Source organism: Cynoglossus semilaevis, chromosome 8, assembly GCF_000523025.1.
Source record: "Cynoglossus semilaevis isolate Cse_v1.0 chromosome 8, Cse_v1.0, whole genome shotgun sequence".
In the NCBI taxonomy this organism is placed as follows: Eukaryota; Metazoa; Chordata; class Actinopteri; order Pleuronectiformes; family Cynoglossidae; genus Cynoglossus; species Cynoglossus semilaevis.
Window position 1 is genome coordinate 6,128,974 of NC_024314.1, and position 15,863 is coordinate 6,144,836.

The 15,863-nt window shown below is 40.7% G+C and overlaps 2 protein-coding genes and 1 long non-coding RNA gene across 5 annotated transcripts in view; 1 reads left to right on the plus strand and 2 right to left on the minus strand.

Annotated features, from left to right (window-relative positions):
- The window catches only part of LOC103381794 (guanine nucleotide-binding protein subunit alpha-13-like), an 8,099-nt gene extending 5,551 nt beyond the window's left edge, over positions 1-2,548 (minus strand). The window contains exons 1-2 of the mRNA XM_008314331.3: positions 2,197-2,548; positions 603-829 (exon numbers count right to left, since the gene is read on the minus strand). Of these exons, the coding sequence (XP_008312553.1) occupies positions 603-829; positions 2,197-2,479 (510 nt within the window). The 5' untranslated portion in view covers positions 2,480-2,548. The remainder of the gene's footprint in view (positions 1-602; positions 830-2,196) is intronic.
- A 106-nt stretch (positions 2,549-2,654) lies between these two features.
- On the plus strand, positions 2,655-13,840 carry LOC103381795 (regulator of G-protein signaling 9-like). Of its 3 annotated transcripts, XM_008314332.3 has the most exons (19): positions 2,655-3,542; positions 4,954-5,050; positions 5,885-5,935; positions 6,030-6,136; positions 6,328-6,379; positions 6,461-6,519; positions 6,603-6,679; positions 6,761-6,842; positions 8,083-8,145; positions 8,659-8,688; positions 8,787-8,848; positions 9,033-9,146; positions 9,232-9,347; positions 9,426-9,513; positions 9,785-9,923; positions 10,020-10,102; positions 10,258-10,381; positions 11,462-11,862; positions 12,188-13,840. In XM_008314332.3, the coding sequence occupies exons 1-19, from the start codon at positions 3,474-3,476 to the stop codon at positions 12,354-12,356; spliced, it is 1,983 nt and encodes a 660-aa protein (XP_008312554.1). In that variant the 5' UTR covers positions 2,655-3,473; the 3' UTR covers positions 12,357-13,840. The 3 variants fall into 3 exon arrangements, with proteins under 3 accessions (XP_008312554.1, XP_024913269.1, XP_024913270.1); XM_025057501.1 differs by lacking the exon at positions 12,188-13,840 and having other exon boundaries at positions 10,258-11,552; XM_025057502.1 differs by lacking the exons at positions 2,655-3,542; positions 4,954-5,050; positions 5,885-5,935; ... (2 more) ...; positions 6,461-6,519; positions 6,603-6,679 and having other exon boundaries at positions 6,688-6,842; positions 8,083-8,152.
- Positions 8,773-10,241, minus strand: LOC112487310 (uncharacterized). The gene is made up of 3 exons (XR_003050289.1): positions 10,146-10,241; positions 9,195-9,371; positions 8,773-8,879 (listed from the first exon to the last, which is right to left on the minus strand). It is a non-coding gene; the product is annotated as an uncharacterized LOC112487310 (long non-coding RNA).
- Positions 13,841-15,863: the final 2,023 nt, after the last annotated feature.

The window sequence follows — 15,863 nt, forward strand, 5'->3', positions numbered from 1 at the left end:
TTGCTTAACCAGCTCCCACTCAGTGTGTGTTTGAGTGGCTGACAAAATATCTCTGCCCAGAAATCACTTATAAAAGATTTTTTTTGTTTGTTTTTGGTCTCTTCTCTTAGCATATTTCAGAAAGAAGAAGGTCAAAATTCCTCTTATCTCCTCAGCAGGGATTCCTCAACAGCTGGACAATGCATGTGTTTTATGTCATGACCCGACGACTCACGTTAAGTTTTTTTAAAATCATTTTTCTCCCCAAACTGCAGCACTTTTAACTCACGTTAAGTTTTTTAAAAATTTTTCTCCCCAAACTGCAGCACTTTTTGAAATAAGGCCAAATCAAGAAGACAGGAAATCTCAGTCAGGACCAAAAAGTGTCGGCTTCAACATGTGTCGTTACTCCTGAGCATATGTCAGTGTGTTAACATGCACATGCTGACAACTAGAGAGCGGGGAACCGTGTAAACAGGAAGCCGACTAAGTCACATGTCCAAAGGCTCGACAGACAGAGTATGTGAGTCTAACGCAGGCAATTTTTCACTTTCTTTTCTCACAGTTGTTCTGAAATTTCTGAGCAAAATGTTTACTGTGTGGGTGTAGCTGCAGGTACGTACCAGCTGAAATTCTCTGCGGCGATCATAGGCATTCTGTATACCTGAGTCTGCCCACAGAGCTTTGATAGAAGGCAGGTACTGCAGGAATACAGATGTGCCCAGCTGTCCTCTGGCCATCATAGCTGAACGGGTGTCGAATGCCATGACATTGTTTCCATGTTTCTGATTGTCCGGGTCGCCCCATGGGATGTGCAGCTTTTCTCGAGCATCTACCATTACACGTATACCTGGTAGAAAGAAAAAAATTAATTTGTTTCAGATGGTTCGACCACACATCAACTCAGAAGTTTACCCTGAAAAAAGTCCTTCTAAGGGAAACTTGCTGATGAAGTATTACATAGAAGAGAGGAATGAAACCAAGGGGAAGAGAAATAGAAGAACACCGAAACCAAAATTATAACACAACACTGATTTCCCCAAAACAAAAAGTGATCTATGACAATACAATATAATACACCAATATCAATACAGAGTACTGTACCTGATTGATCTACCTATTATTTTTTATACCACAAAGTATTACAAACTATGATGTAAACTTCAAATATATGCACACATTTTAAACACACAGTAATTTACATCCACAATATGTACAATGCTTTTTAAGAGCCAGCATATAGTCCTAGTAGGAAGTGACACTAAAGGACCAACAGAGAAAAGCTGGTGTCTTATTATATAACGTTATTATTATTATTATTAAGGTCATGGCTTTACACCTTGTAGAAAAAAAACAAGTGGAAGGATAGCTGGGTTGCCCAGTTGGAGCAAGTGATGTCAGACTTTCAGAACTTGTTTATGTATTATTATTATTATTATTATTTACAAATATCTCTATTCAAACGCAGGTACCTCTAAAATGGAGGTCTTATTTCTTCAAAATTTTAGTTTACTACCAGACGGTTACGTTTTTCAGCATATACTCCTAAAGCCTATCTATGTTACTAGATAGGCTACTAGATTATTCGTTTAAAACCAACGGCCTTTGGGAAAACAAAAGGTTCCACCCATCACAATGAAAGAGAAACGGAATGTATCACGTTTTTCTAAGTTACTGCAATACTATCTGGATATGTCCATCTGTACAATATTTATGCAGCTCACAAACATGCACGACACGTGTTGGAAAATAGTCATACCATTTGAGATGTCTGATTGAACTATGATCAATATGAATAGGTTTCTGCTTCAGAATCATCTACATTGACATCGTGAAGTAGGAGCTGGTTTCTGTAAAGTGCCATAGTGAACAACTTCGAAGTATCGTGAAAGCTCTGATAACAATTATATCGTTCAGGGGAAATTGGGGCACGTCGTTCATATACAGTGCATAAACTATTATAGGGTAAATGTGGAATAGTATCGTTCGTAATAGATAAAGTTCGGCAGTGGGCTGTTAAATATGGGATTTCACATAACGTACGGCAGATATGGGTGTGCCGAGAGCAGATATACACTGTTTATATATGTGTACGTCCTCTCACCCAGCCCTGCTACCAGATGTGGGAACTTTGCCATCCATTTCACCGCCATCCTGTGGCCTGTTTGGAGACTGTATTCGTTTTATAAGTGATAGAATTGTAAGCAACGATCCTACCTTTGATAACGTTGCTGTAGATCGTGGCTCTGAACTCCTCTCGGGCTTGCTGGTCGAAGTCCTGGCCGTGAATGATCCGCATTTGTTTGAGGAAAGTCGACTTGCCGCTCTCGCCAGCGCCGAGCAACAGGATCTTTACTAACCGCTTCACATATGTTTTCTCGCGGGAGAGACATCTGTCGATCTCCTTAGACTTTCGCAGCTGTTCCGACTCGCCGCTGTTAAGCAGGCAGACAGGTAGACAAACTTTTAGCACGGACCTGGTCGGCAGGAAATCCGCCATGTCGCACAAACTTCATCGGTGCTAATTTGATGCGCGTTCACGGGGCGCGGGCACAGGACCAAGCCCCTTCCCTAAACTCAGGAAGTAGTGCTGCTGACGTTTTATTATCAATCTTAAACCACTTTACGGGTTTTTTCACTATTGGTGTCTTGTTTTTTCACACAAACATTAAAATATGGAAGACTCATTTTTAGTTATTATCAACAAATATGTGATTTCTGGGGAATTCTAACTTCAGTCAGTCTTCTCTGTTGAGACGCAATTCCGCACTTTTTAATAAAAACACCACTTTCACAAACAAGTATCAGAAATTGTAGCCACTTTCTGTAATAGATGTTATGAAAAAAATGATAAGTAAACTAATTAAAAAGTGACGCTAACAACAAACGAATCAGAGTGTAATGGTAATATGTTGCCCTCTGCTGGAAATATTTAAAACTGCAAGGTACAGTTCGACTGTAATAGAAAGCTAGGATTTGATTGGCTAATACTTCCCCGGTTGGAGGTATGTTGCCTTCATAGGCTATAGGACATTTTATTTTAATTACATCACGCTTCTCCAAAAGGTAAATAAATTGGAATACAGATGGTAATACTTTCTAGATGAATATGCGAAATGCCTCTTGTTTATCATAGTCCTAGCAATGAATTACAAAATGTATTTTAGTACACTATTTTTTTTATTAAAACACTGTTATTAAATATTAAATGCAGGTTTTTCCCATGTACGTGACCTGATACGTTGTCAATGAATGCATGGATATTATATATTTATTATCAATACAGTGATAAATGACACTACATGGACCAAAATATCAACAAATAAGTAAGAAATTCTAGCAACCTTCTAAGAGCTGTTAGAGAGTACGTGGAGGCAGCATCAATATTGATACCTCCACCATCCACACGACACAACGGCTCACAGACAGCCAGAGCATCGCGTGTGTGTGTACACCTGTGAGTGTGAGTGTGTGAGAGAGTGACCAGCATCATCATGACTATCAGAAACACAGTCCGGGATCATGGACAGAGGTATCGACCACGAATGGCTTGTCTCAAAAAGGTAGGGCATCCTTTGTTTTACATCAGTGGTAATAACAATCCTCTTCTCTCAGGCTGAAGCAGTGAACTACACACCTGCAGACACGTCTATGTACACAGGCTATCCTCTATTTTTGACACTGTTTAGTGTTTACAGCTGTGTTTTTTTAATCACATCAAACAGGTGTGTGTGTCTGTAATCTTTGTTATCTCGTGGTTCAATAATAACCGATAATTAATGGAATAATACTTTCGACATCAAGAAAAAATCACAATGGAATAAAAAAAAAAAAAAAATGCAACTGTTGATGAAAACGTTGTCCTGGTCTACGTATATTCCCTACTTCCAACACCTGTCACCGTAAATATTAATACTCTTCCAACCTTTTCACATGGACAAGGTCAATTATTTTAATAAGCATTACGCCTGGCTCAGTATTAGGCACCAGCACCTAGCAGCTGTAGAGATGAAGTTAATCCAGACACCTTGATCTAAAAACAAATATAATAGGTTCTAGCTACAGGAAACTGCTTTGAATTTATCACCTCACATTTTCAAATGTATATATATGTTGGAAAGAAATAACTGAATTTGACACATAAATAAATGAATTTACAGGCGTTTATAAATTGTAAATACAGCAGCTGTGCAAGAGAATCATCGTCCTATGAAATCCACTTTGGTTCAACTCAGTCTGAGGCATATAACCTCTCTAGGATGACTTCAAAGTACAAAGCCACTTCAAACAAGCCAGGGAGTCTGTACACACACTAACACACACACAGTCACACTTTTGTGCATGCAGAAAAACTCTCATCATGCACACTAAATAATAGTTTCTTGCTTTCCTGTGTAAGTCGGAGCTCTGCTGGTATTAATGGGGGTTCTCATGAAATGAAAAGTAAAAAAACAGAGTAGTGACTCATTGCAAACCTCCTACACAAGCCACACAATAGCCAGGAGATCAGGGCATGTGAAAACCTCTCCTCCCACCTTTAGCCATGCCTACTTGCAGTACTGTTGTCACGTTGCTTTTTGTGTGTGGCAAAGCTGCGTAGTCGTATCAAGAGAGGTCACTAATTTGCTAAATTACTCTGCAGTTCTGTGCTAGTAAGCGTTAATTACTGCCTGTGGTGGTGACTTCTCAGAGAGGGAATTTGCATTTAAGTATTAAGAGCAATTACATTAAATTTTGCTGAAAAGTTGTATTGAACAGAAAGCAGGTCAAGAGGGCTCTTGTACCTTTCAGTGATGATCATCATTTTCATTATCACCATCACATCGACATAATGCAAAATCAATAACAATTTTTTATACCAAAAAACAACAAAAACAAAAAAACAGCATCAATTTTATTTCATCCTGTTGACTGGTTACTTCTGACCCACATTCCACCTCAGCTACTGTCTGTCACTGTCTCTTACTCTCACAGGCTGAGAGGATGCTGCTGGAGATGCAGGATCCCAAAACTGGAGTCAGGTCACAGCCTCAAAGACTGGTTATCACAACAATACCACATGCTATTACTGGTAAAAGGGCACACACACACACACACACACACACACACAGTGAGTGATTTTCCCATTGGAGGAGACCAGAGATGTGGGCTCAAGCTTGAGAGCTTCAGATTCCATCTCCATGACAACCCCTCAGTCTCAGAGTTAGAAAAAGTGGGAGGTGAAGGAGGAGGATGATGATGGAAGGGGAAAGAGGCAAAGGAAGAGGGAGATGGTGAGGAGATGGTGTTGGTGGAGGAGGATGATAACAAGCAGAGAGGGAGGCCGGGCTTCTAAGTCATCCCTGGGCTTTGAATGTACACAGCCAAATACAATAGCTGACGCTAAGCTAACACCCCAAATAGCAAATGCAACATGATTGCAAGGATGCATTTAAGGGTATAATACACCAAGATTATACCAAGATTGTCATTGACCCTGGTGGAAATGCTGCAAACATATTTTAACTGCCCTGCTCAATTACTTTAGAGACACAAAAAGTAAAGTAGGTTTTAATAGAGATATTTATTTGACAGCGGCCTGTTTCTTCAGAGCTGCACATCCAGCCTCTCTGTGGTTTATTTTTAGGAAATGCTGACACAGTTTACCTTTAAAGAGAACAGCCTTCCAGAGATAATGCATAGAAAACACAAGGACTAAAACATTACTGTGCAACACATTTAACCCTTTCATATTTACCTCATCCTTGAAATCAGACTTATGCAGGTTCATCTTGAGACAGAATTCATTTTAATTCCATCATTTACTCTTGTTGATAATCACCTGTGATTATCAAACAAACAAACAAAAAAAAAACAAACAAAAAAAAAAAACAAACAAAAGCACACATGTCACTTTCATTTTCAGGTGAAGACATAGTTTCGTGGATAGCGGAGACATTCCAAATAGATGCCAGCGGTAAGAAATAAAGCATCCGGTTGAAAATTGACATCCATTTAACCATTAAATTTTCCTTTAAGCAATTGCTTATTGCTATTTTTATTGTTTTTAGAGGCGAAGAACATCGGCACCATGCTGGTAGCGCTGGGATACATCTACCCTGTACAAGACCACAAACGCTTAGTGATTAAGTCTGACGCATCCCTCTATCGTTTCCAGGTGATCACAACAACAACAACTTAGAACCCTTTTTATACAGTTATTAATACATTCCAAAGTAACATTAAGTTTAACATCTGGGTTTAATTTGATTTAAATTGAACAGAACTTGAAGAAGAAATTATTCAAACCCACACAGCTCAGCACAGCAAAGGTGTTGGTGACATATAAATTCTGTTGTTTTTTTTCAGACACCATATTTCTGGCCTACACAGCAGTGGCCTGTTGAGGATACAGATTATGGTGAGTGCGATTAGCTTTATCCTATCAGATCTTGTGCCTTCACTAAGTTAATGATCTGTTGTTGTTTTTTACTCACTGTAGCAATTTACTTGGCCAAGAGAAACATAAGAAAGAAAGGAATCCTGGAGCTGCATGAGCAGGTGAGTAGGCGACTGTGTCACCCACAGAGACATGCATGTGATGCGTCGACATTTTCTGTCTAATCACTGGTTTACGCCCTCAGGAACAGTATAACCGACTGCACAAGTGGATGAATCATAAATGGGATTTCATAGTGATGCAGGCCAAAGAACAGTATAGGTAAGTGCACAGGTAACACAGAGATGGGTGATGTTTGAAACGTTCTTCTCTGACTCTGTCTTCCTGTTGTTTCTGTTTCAGGGCTGCAAAGGAGAGGAAGAAACCAGACCGCGTGGTTTTCGACTGCCAGGAGAGGGCGTACTGGGTTGTTCACAGGCCACCGGTAGGAACACAGACAGTCAAACAGCATTTAGCTTCACACAGATAACAGTGGGGCTGCTAACACGGAGAGGTCTGAAAATAAATCACACTTCACCTCTTCACTTCCCTGGGTATCTCATTATCTCTACCCATGATGCCTCATTACCATTACATGTCCAGTCGGAAGAAAAAGGCCAGGAGTGATTAATATTTCACTCAGTGTGGGAGACTGAGGCACAGTTTTCACCTGCTGCTGGTTTCACCCCGGTGACATGAGGCCACATTACTGAGCGTAGACAACTGCTGTCCACACCTGCAGGCCTCCCACGTGACCCAGCTCCACTTTGTTGTCAGGTGCATTGGTTGGGATTTGAATAGGGGTTTGGCAGAACATTGCACTGGATCAAAGTCAGTATAAAGTGCAGTGATAATAATGGCCTCACATCCCTGCTGCTTCAGAACCTGATCTGTAGGCTCAGGTTTGAATGAGGGAGGTTGGAATATTTCAATAGTGTACATATTGAAAAATTGTACATAGTGAAATATCCATCCACCCGTCCATTTTCATCCGCTTATCCGTTACCGGGTCGCAGGGGCAGCAGTCTTCATGACCACCACCCAAATCACACTGCACCGTACCTAAACCTTCCTGCAGGTGGTGAGTCCACTGGAAGGTATTAACCGCCCTAACCGGGATTCCACATGATTTAAATAAGCATCACAGTGACATGTTTTCAACTTGTAAGTCCTTAATTAGAAATCAACATGGAACCAGCTGGATAAACACACTGTATTTATATTCAGACTGCACTGTCACTTGATGTAAGTTTCACTTATTTCTCTGTCTGACATCTTCATGACTCATCCTCCTCCTTTCTTTTTTTAAAAAAAAGTCAGAGTAACCTTTCTCTCAGAGCTCTAATGTCATTATCCAGGGACAGTCTAATGCAGTTTCATCTTATTCCATTTCCTCTGCAGACATACAAACAAGATTTATTTGAAATGTTTACGTCAGAATTACAAGTCCTTAATAATGGCAGAATTTGTCCTTTGAGTGGCTTTGCTGCAGCTGGAGTCATAAAGAAGTGATTCTTTGCATTAGTGCTGATCGTCACATTTGTTTGGACAGAGACAACTTTATCTTCATCTACCTCCAATTGAATCAGATGCCACTTGTAATACAGACTTCTAGTCTTTTTATTAATTAATGAGCCTCCTTTCGAGCATCTTGTGACATCAGTTGTGTTTGTGTGTCTGTGCAGCCAGGGACAGTAAGTGCCATGGACTGTGGACTGGACAGACGAATAGATCCCAATGCAGAAGAGGTAACAGGTGAGTCTGTGCTTGTCTTAGATGGACATAAGTCCTGTCCATCAGATTACATTTAATAAGAGGCTTTGATAGAAACAAGCAGCTACGGTAAATGATACTCAGCTCCTCTGTCGTTACGCCAACAGGACATCTTTGACTAAAATGTTTTTCTTTTCTTTTCTCTTCTCCTTCCTAACATCCTCTATTTCTATTCTATTCTATTCTATTCTGCAGGCATTTGCAGTATATATATCCAGTTTTTGTCAAACTGCACACAAACTCTAACAGATATATATACCTGTACAGTGCAGTAAACTACACCCAGACTGGGCCTTGAAGTCACCAACTACTGTGATTTTACTGACTATAATTTTAATAATAACTATTTCTGACATTATCTGAATTGTATCAGTATATGCTTGTACTTATTCTACATACACGTCCACAAATACACTGAAGACAAATTCTGTTCTAGTTCTATGATACTTGCTATGACAACATTATGTGTATCCATTGCCTTCCCTCAGCCACGAACACCTGACTTCTACGAGAGAATTGTGAGTGAGATTTTACACTTCCACTCCCACTGTGAATCTTTGAAACTTCTTACCAGGTTTTTTTCAAATGATTGAATGTTTCCATTTGCCTCCAACAGATGATCTTCACCCAACAGTCCATCATGAGGCCCAGAGTGAAGTCATCAGTGTCCATTGCGGCGTAAGATTGTCCGTCTGTATAGTGTCTGTCCCTAAATAACACAGACACAAGTACAAATGAACTGAGAAGAATGAAGTGTTCTTGACTGTTCACAGTGGTTATATGTCTGTACCAGGAGTTGAAAACAGCCAGACAACAACAGACAAAGAGACGACAACTTAACGTTCTCTATCTGATCCTGCAGATTAGTGAAATACTGTGCCACCTACAACAGCCACGACCCGTTCTTGTCCAAGTGTCTTCCCAGCAATCCCTGGCTCACCGATGATGTCACATACTGGAACCTCACCAAGCCCAAGTACGTGGGCTACAAATGCTTTGATTTTTGATTAAAATAAATAATCACCTGTCTCGTTCATCTGTGGTCGTGGTGTGTGACACAGTGTGGAGATTCCAACTAAAATGCGTGTGGAACGATGGACGTTTAGTTTCGGGGAGTTGCTGTCAGACCCTCGAGGACGAGATGATTTCAGACTCTTCCTGAAGAAGGAATTCAGCGGTAGGATATTTCATCAGGTTCTACCTACAACGATAGAGGCAAAATAAAGTGAAGTAATCAAGTGTGACATTTTTTTAGGTGAGAACCTGGCATTCTGGGAAGTTTGTGAGGATTTGAAGTGGGGTACAGCAGCTACGATGAGCGAGAAAGCAGAGCAGATTTACAAGTAATGTCACTGGGTTTAGTCTGTAGTTTTTATATATACATATATATGTATGTATATATACATACATACAGTATGACTTTATATGTCTTCTCTAAAGTGGTGAAGGTGAAGGTTGGAATTACGAGAAAGTTCAGTCAATAAAAATGAAATATTCAGGAAACTTTAAAGACATTTTCTCTGGATATTTGACTAAATCGTTCATGATTATAGAGAATTGTAACAATGTTTTATTTCACATGGCTTTCAAGTGTCTCTCGTTGTTCTAAAACAGGACCTTCCTGGCACGTGGTGCACCACGGTGGATCAACATTGATGGAAAGACAATGGAGATCACAGTGAGTGGTCTGAGACACCCACACAGATACGTCTTGGACGCGGCCCAGACTCACATCTACATGCTCATGAAAAAGGTCCGTATCACATCAGTGGGTTAGGTAAACCCTGAGACATCTGTTATGGCTTCTCCTTATCAATAACCAAAGTGTGTGCACTCACAAATATTACAGGACTCTTATGGACGGTACTTGAAATCTCCAGTTTTTAAAGACACGTTAAAGAAGGCCATCTTTCCTGAGGAGCACAAGTTTACGTAAGAACCCTAACCCTTTTTTTCCACTTTTTTCATACAATACCAAGTGCAGAAATGTCTTTTCCTCCAACTTCTCTGCCCTCGGTTTTCTCTTTTATCTTCCTCCAAATTCTCTTGTCCATATGCTGAACGAATCAAATCCTCTGGTCTTACAGCGATGCCCAGCTGGAGCACAACTCCAAGAACAGACGGCCCAGTCTCAGCCCAGTCGTCCTCCGACAGCAGGAGCAGGAGCAGAGGGCCAAGATGGCGGCCAACGCCCCCGTTGACATCACACAGGTCATGTCCAAACTCAGCAAGCAGAGGACGCAGGCGCCCCCTGCTCCTCCCGCTGCAGGGAGCTAAACACATGACGTTAGCACTATTGATAGTGCACAGCAGTTAGCAGAGTTTTATTTTCAGCCATAACCTTTCATTTCACAGCTGCTCTATTGCTATTTTTATTGTAAAGATGAATTAAATGTGTAATAGCCGAGCATTTGCTCATTGTTATCTTGTCTTTCACCCTCATTCCTCGCTGCATTCCCCCCATGTGTTAGAGGTTTTTGTTTTGTTTTGTCTGTCAGCTCATTGTTTTGGTTTTCCGTCTTTCTGACTCACTGCTTTGATTTTTTTTTTTACTTGCCTCCTACCAGTTTTTCTATTGTTGTTGCTAAGACTAGATCAGCAAGAGATTATAATCCAAAAAGTCAGAAAATTATAATTATACATTTAGGCTCATTTCACCAAAAAAGTATCACATCAAAGAAAATTATTGCAAAATGATGACAACTTTTAACGTCCTCTATATATGATATTTGAAATGAATCACTGGAACAATAAATAAACCCCAATACTGCACACCAAGGTTAGAATGTATTGGAATAGCCAAAATGAAAGCAGGTCACTTCATGTTAAACACACTATTGAGCCTGTTCTTTAATTAGGCTGTTTGAGGGTGAATGTAGACTTAATGAGACAGAGTGTAAAAAAGGGTCAAAAGTCAAAAGTTCTTGACCTGACCTGAAGCCTGACAGTGAATAATGTCAAGTCTCTTCATTCGTCTCTGTTCAGTCAAACTGTAATTCTTCATTATTTTTCCATGTTTTGCTGTTCATAAAAAAAAACTGTTTTCATTTTCATCCACCATTTGTCAATAAAAACATCAATGAGCCACCAGCACGTCACGTTCATGTGTCTGTCTTGAGCTGTCATTAAGTCACACTCTGTCCTTCTTTTTTTCTTTCTTTTCTTTCTTTTAATTCAGTCAAACATTTTTAAAGTTCGGTCTGATCAGTTTAATAAAATAGTTATATACTATTTTCTCTGAAGAAAAGCAATCTCCCTCTAACTTCTCTCTGTTGCCCTTTGACCTCACAGCTGTGCCGCTTCACCACTCCTGTTCCCCACCTTGCTGTGTACTCTGGCATCACTGACCCCCCCTCTGCCAACACCTCGCCCACTCTCCCATTCCTGACCCACAGTCCAGCCTGTCCGTCTCCCATCAGCGTGGCCTTAGACAGTACCTCGGCCTCAGAGCGGCGAGTGGAGCCCTCTGAGGGTGGAGAGGGGAACCTGCAGGCTCCAGCCTCAGTGTGTGCAAACGTGACTAAGTCTCGGATGCCTCTGTCGTTGCGTCGTCTGCTAAAGAGGGGCTGCAGCCCTGCCAATATGTTTGCCAGCTTGTCTCCCAAATACCACTCAGCCGCTGGGAGCAGTAGTCGAATTCAGCCGATCTGCCCGGATCAGGCCGGCCAGGCTCCTCCCAGAAGGATTGGAAAGTAAGAACAAGCCAAGAGAAAGAAAAAAAAACCCAACAGAGTTTAATGAACTGTTTTCTTGTGAAACCTCTGGAGCATTGTCCTTACTTACAAAAGCTCTAATGTGAACTCTTATCCCAAGGTTCTTTTTGTCGCCCCCTGTTGGTTCACGGGTCCTGTTTTTGAGTTTTGACTTGTTTCTCCATTAGGCTGGGACAAAAGAAGACATAGCCAATAGAGTGTTTGTTTGTTTGTCAGCACCACAGGGACATGGACCTCTGTACTGTATTCTAATAACACCTGGCCGTCACGTCTGTCATTTTACTCTTTTTCCTTTTTCCTTTAGTTTTTTTCAGATTAAGGTTGATATTCCTCCAGAATGCCGTATCTACCCCATTGAATCTGAGGATGAGGAGGAGGAGAACAGAACAGCCTTCCGGGGTGGAGGAGTGGGAGCCAAGGAGATCATCTGCCCCTGGGAGAGCCTCACCTCACAGCATGAGATGGACCAATAGGGTTCCATTATCCAGGTATTAAACGTGGGGTTTGTCACTCTGTGTGGAACAGATGCAGTGAACATGAACAGGCTGGTACTCACAGATATTTGATAAAAAGATTTTACACAGAGCAGTAGTCTGTGGTATTTTTCAATGTTTACAGTTTTAATATTACTCTAAAGTCCAGGCCACAAACTACAACTGATGTTAAAAACAAATAATACTAACCTATCTGCCATTGTTCTGGTTCTGTTTCTTGGCCAATGGTGACCTGATGACATTTGAAGGTTTTCCCCCACAGTTTCTCCTTTTTAAGGTTCTAAATGGAATTGAAATATTTTTGTTTGTCTATTTCTTCATAAAATCCACATTTATTGAGGCTTAAAGGTTGTTATGCATGTCCTTGAACGCCACATTTATCCCCATAGATACACATGGAAACGAGGTGGCAATCTGGTTACAAAGAGAAACTGTTGAGTAACTTGTGGTCCACTGGATTTCAGTGATTTCTGTTTCTAATGGCAACTGCGAGGTCTTGTTTTTTTTAACCCCGCCCCCCAGGGATTGATAACCTGCTGATAGTGTATATATGGACACAGCAGCTGTGTTGGAGCCTGTGTTGGAGCCTACAGCCTTACGTTCGTATACTTTTGCAGACACAGAAGTTGGTTTTGCCTGTGGCAACGTCAGGGTGTTTGTTTATTCAAGATCCTCAAACCTTTGGTGTAGCTTTCAGTTTTTAACCTGGTGATCAGTAGCCCAGCGGCCTTATACACTTCTCTGTTGTCTTTCCGGTTTTACGAAACAGGCCGATTTTCTGTTTGTGACTGCCGGAGACAGCGTGTTGTATGGATATTATTATCAGACATGGTTATTTAGAGTCAATGTTTACATCCCAGTTTGTGATAGACCAAAGCAGACTTTAGAAATACTCTGTCTCCATGCACATGCCTGCTGAAAGTATCATGTATTTATATAAATATTGAGCAATGACCAGTTTCTGACATGGGAAAATGTTCTTGTGCTGCTGATTAGACTTAGACGCCTTGTCCCTAATCGTACTTACCTCTGAAATACACGTTTCACATATTTAAAAAAGACTGAGTAGGTGCATTAGAGGTGAATGAGGTCTTACTTGCAGCCTGTCCCCATATGCACTCTGCATGGATACATGATGTAACAGGAAACGAGGTGTGAAATAGTTTTGTATTTTGGCTCCTTTAATATTTTGTACGGCCTGGTGTAGCTGTTGTTTACTGTGCTCTACCCTGAGCAGGATGTCAATATTTTTCTCTCTCTAACGTCTTTCTCCATTGGTATAGTGGAGGTGAAGCGTGGGTCAGTGGTGGCTATGCTGTATAAATAACTGTTAGAATGTATCAAACTTGCGATGTTTACAGATACAAGAATGTGAAAAATACCTAAAAATGTGATGTACATCCCATGGCTTGTGTCAAGTGCCTCAATAAATAACCATCTTAACCAAAAAGCTTTTTAACCGTGTTGTGCTTTCTTTTTTAATTAATTACACGTCGTTAAAGAATTTTCACAAAATATTTTCCCAACAGAATAACAAGTAGGTGTATTAAGAGTAATTCACCACTAGAGGGTAATATTGTATAAATAATGGACGGCAGTCGCTTGCAAGGCGAGGAAGGTTTAGTTGAGTATTTCAAAAAATCTAAATAATAAAAACATTAAAATATGAATATTAACACGAACGACTAAACTGTACGTGATCTACTCAAGTGTCTCTTTTACATTTTATAAACAAATAAAACTATGGAAGATACATATCAACAAGCACTGGAAATATCTTAAAGGAAACATCTTTGGTTCTGCACTTTCAACAAATAATGCATGTTTTTTTTTTTTTTAAAACAAACACCTAATGCTAATACCTAATTCAGGTTAATCACAAATGTTGTAGAATCATTGACAGAAGTCTTTAGAGAAAGTTTGCCATCAGTGATGCAGTCTGAGGTCACTGTCGTGAATGAGCTCTACTTCCACTTCTTTGATGTATGAATGAACCCGACCAAACTCCTGCAGAAACATTCTGACTCATTCTGACTCTGCTGACGACTGCTGTTGGCAGCTTGAGCAACAGAGCTGGACGTGGTTGGACGTGACGTGGGCGGCAGCCTGCTCTACATCCCTTTCCACTTATCAGCTTTTACAACTACTAGCTTGTACTAAGCTGTTTTTTGGACAGCAGCCCCACCAGGTGTTGACTTGGAGCAAATACAGCAAACAGAGAAAAATGACTTTCTGTACAAACAGTAGGTTGGCCCAGCTGTGAGAGGTCATAGTCATAATACTTTACGCTCTGGAAACATGAAGAATTAACAGCTCCAGCATGGTTGATTATGTTACTTTTAAAAGCGTTTTCTTGTTCTTGTTTCAGAAAGAAGATCAGCATATCAGAATACTGCATATATATATATATATATATATCAGTATATCGGTCACTGAAAGTAATGGAGATGTGCTTAAAAGCAAGCCTTTGAACGTGTTGTTGACACTGTTGCAGACACAATACATATGACTGACTGATCTGGAGAATCACTCAGGTTCTCTGAACTCAGACTGGAGCACAGCTTTGATCTGTCCGTGTGTGTGTGTCGGTGTCTCTCTATATTCACAAAGGGATGTCCACACACACTCTATTCATACGTTACCTACCAAGGAGTCGTGGATTTACATGAAAAGAAAATAAATATTCATCTTAGTTGTGCATACATTTACATATATTTGTATGAAAACTTGGGTTGGGCACGAGAACGCCTCTCACAGAGGCAGTACATGTTTAATTAAAGGCTTTTATGTTAGTGAGTAATTCTTTTCTTTCTTTTATTTTTATTTGTAAATAAGACTTTCTGTCAGAGAGCCTTTGAGGACATTTGTACTAATGTAGTTCATTATCATTTATTCCCCAGCTGGGCTGCTGTTAGTAGTAGAAAGCAAACATGAAAGCAGACATATGAAACCAAATTTAAACCATAAAAAAAATGTCAGATGAAGGTTAAAATTACTTTACATAATGTTCATAGCCTTCTGGGAAAAGGTTTGTTTACTTGTTTTAACATTAGCTGTGAAGGAGCTACAAGTTCTGCACGCATCTAAATAAGGCAGAAACACATGTCGCTGCTGCTGCTGCCACTGCTGCTTTTCACCTGTTCAAAATGGCTACTTGAGGATTTTGTCCATTTTGTCTGAGTCAATGCTAATAATGTCGACACCGTCGTACAACTGCTGACGGACACTCAGACCTTGTGACACACACAGATCATTCCTGTGTGTGTTGGATTTGAATGTGGACCCTCACCAGTGTCCCACATAGACTGTCAGATGTGCAGACACAAACATGTGTGGGCCCCTGTGTGTGACCCGGCTGTGGCATGATAAATGACCAAATCAGAAGCATAATGACACGCTGCACGTCCGCCTGCTGCTGCTGCTGCTGCTGCCGCCGCCGCCCGTGCCGTCCCGGGGGTGGCAGAGGGCGGGGCCGGCGTGGGCGGG

Excerpts from the sequence above, each read along its gene's own strand:
- LOC103381795 (XM_008314332.3), top strand. The coding sequence starts at position 3,474 with ATGACTATCAGAAACACAGTCCGGGATCATGGACAGAGGTATCGACCA. Across the intron at positions 9,348-9,425 it reads CCTGAAGAAGGAATTCAGCG|GTGAGAACCTGGCATTCTGG; the intron begins GTAGGATATTTC and ends ACATTTTTTTAG. Across the intron at positions 9,514-9,784 it reads AAAGCAGAGCAGATTTACAA|GACCTTCCTGGCACGTGGTG; the intron begins GTAATGTCACTG and ends GTTCTAAAACAG.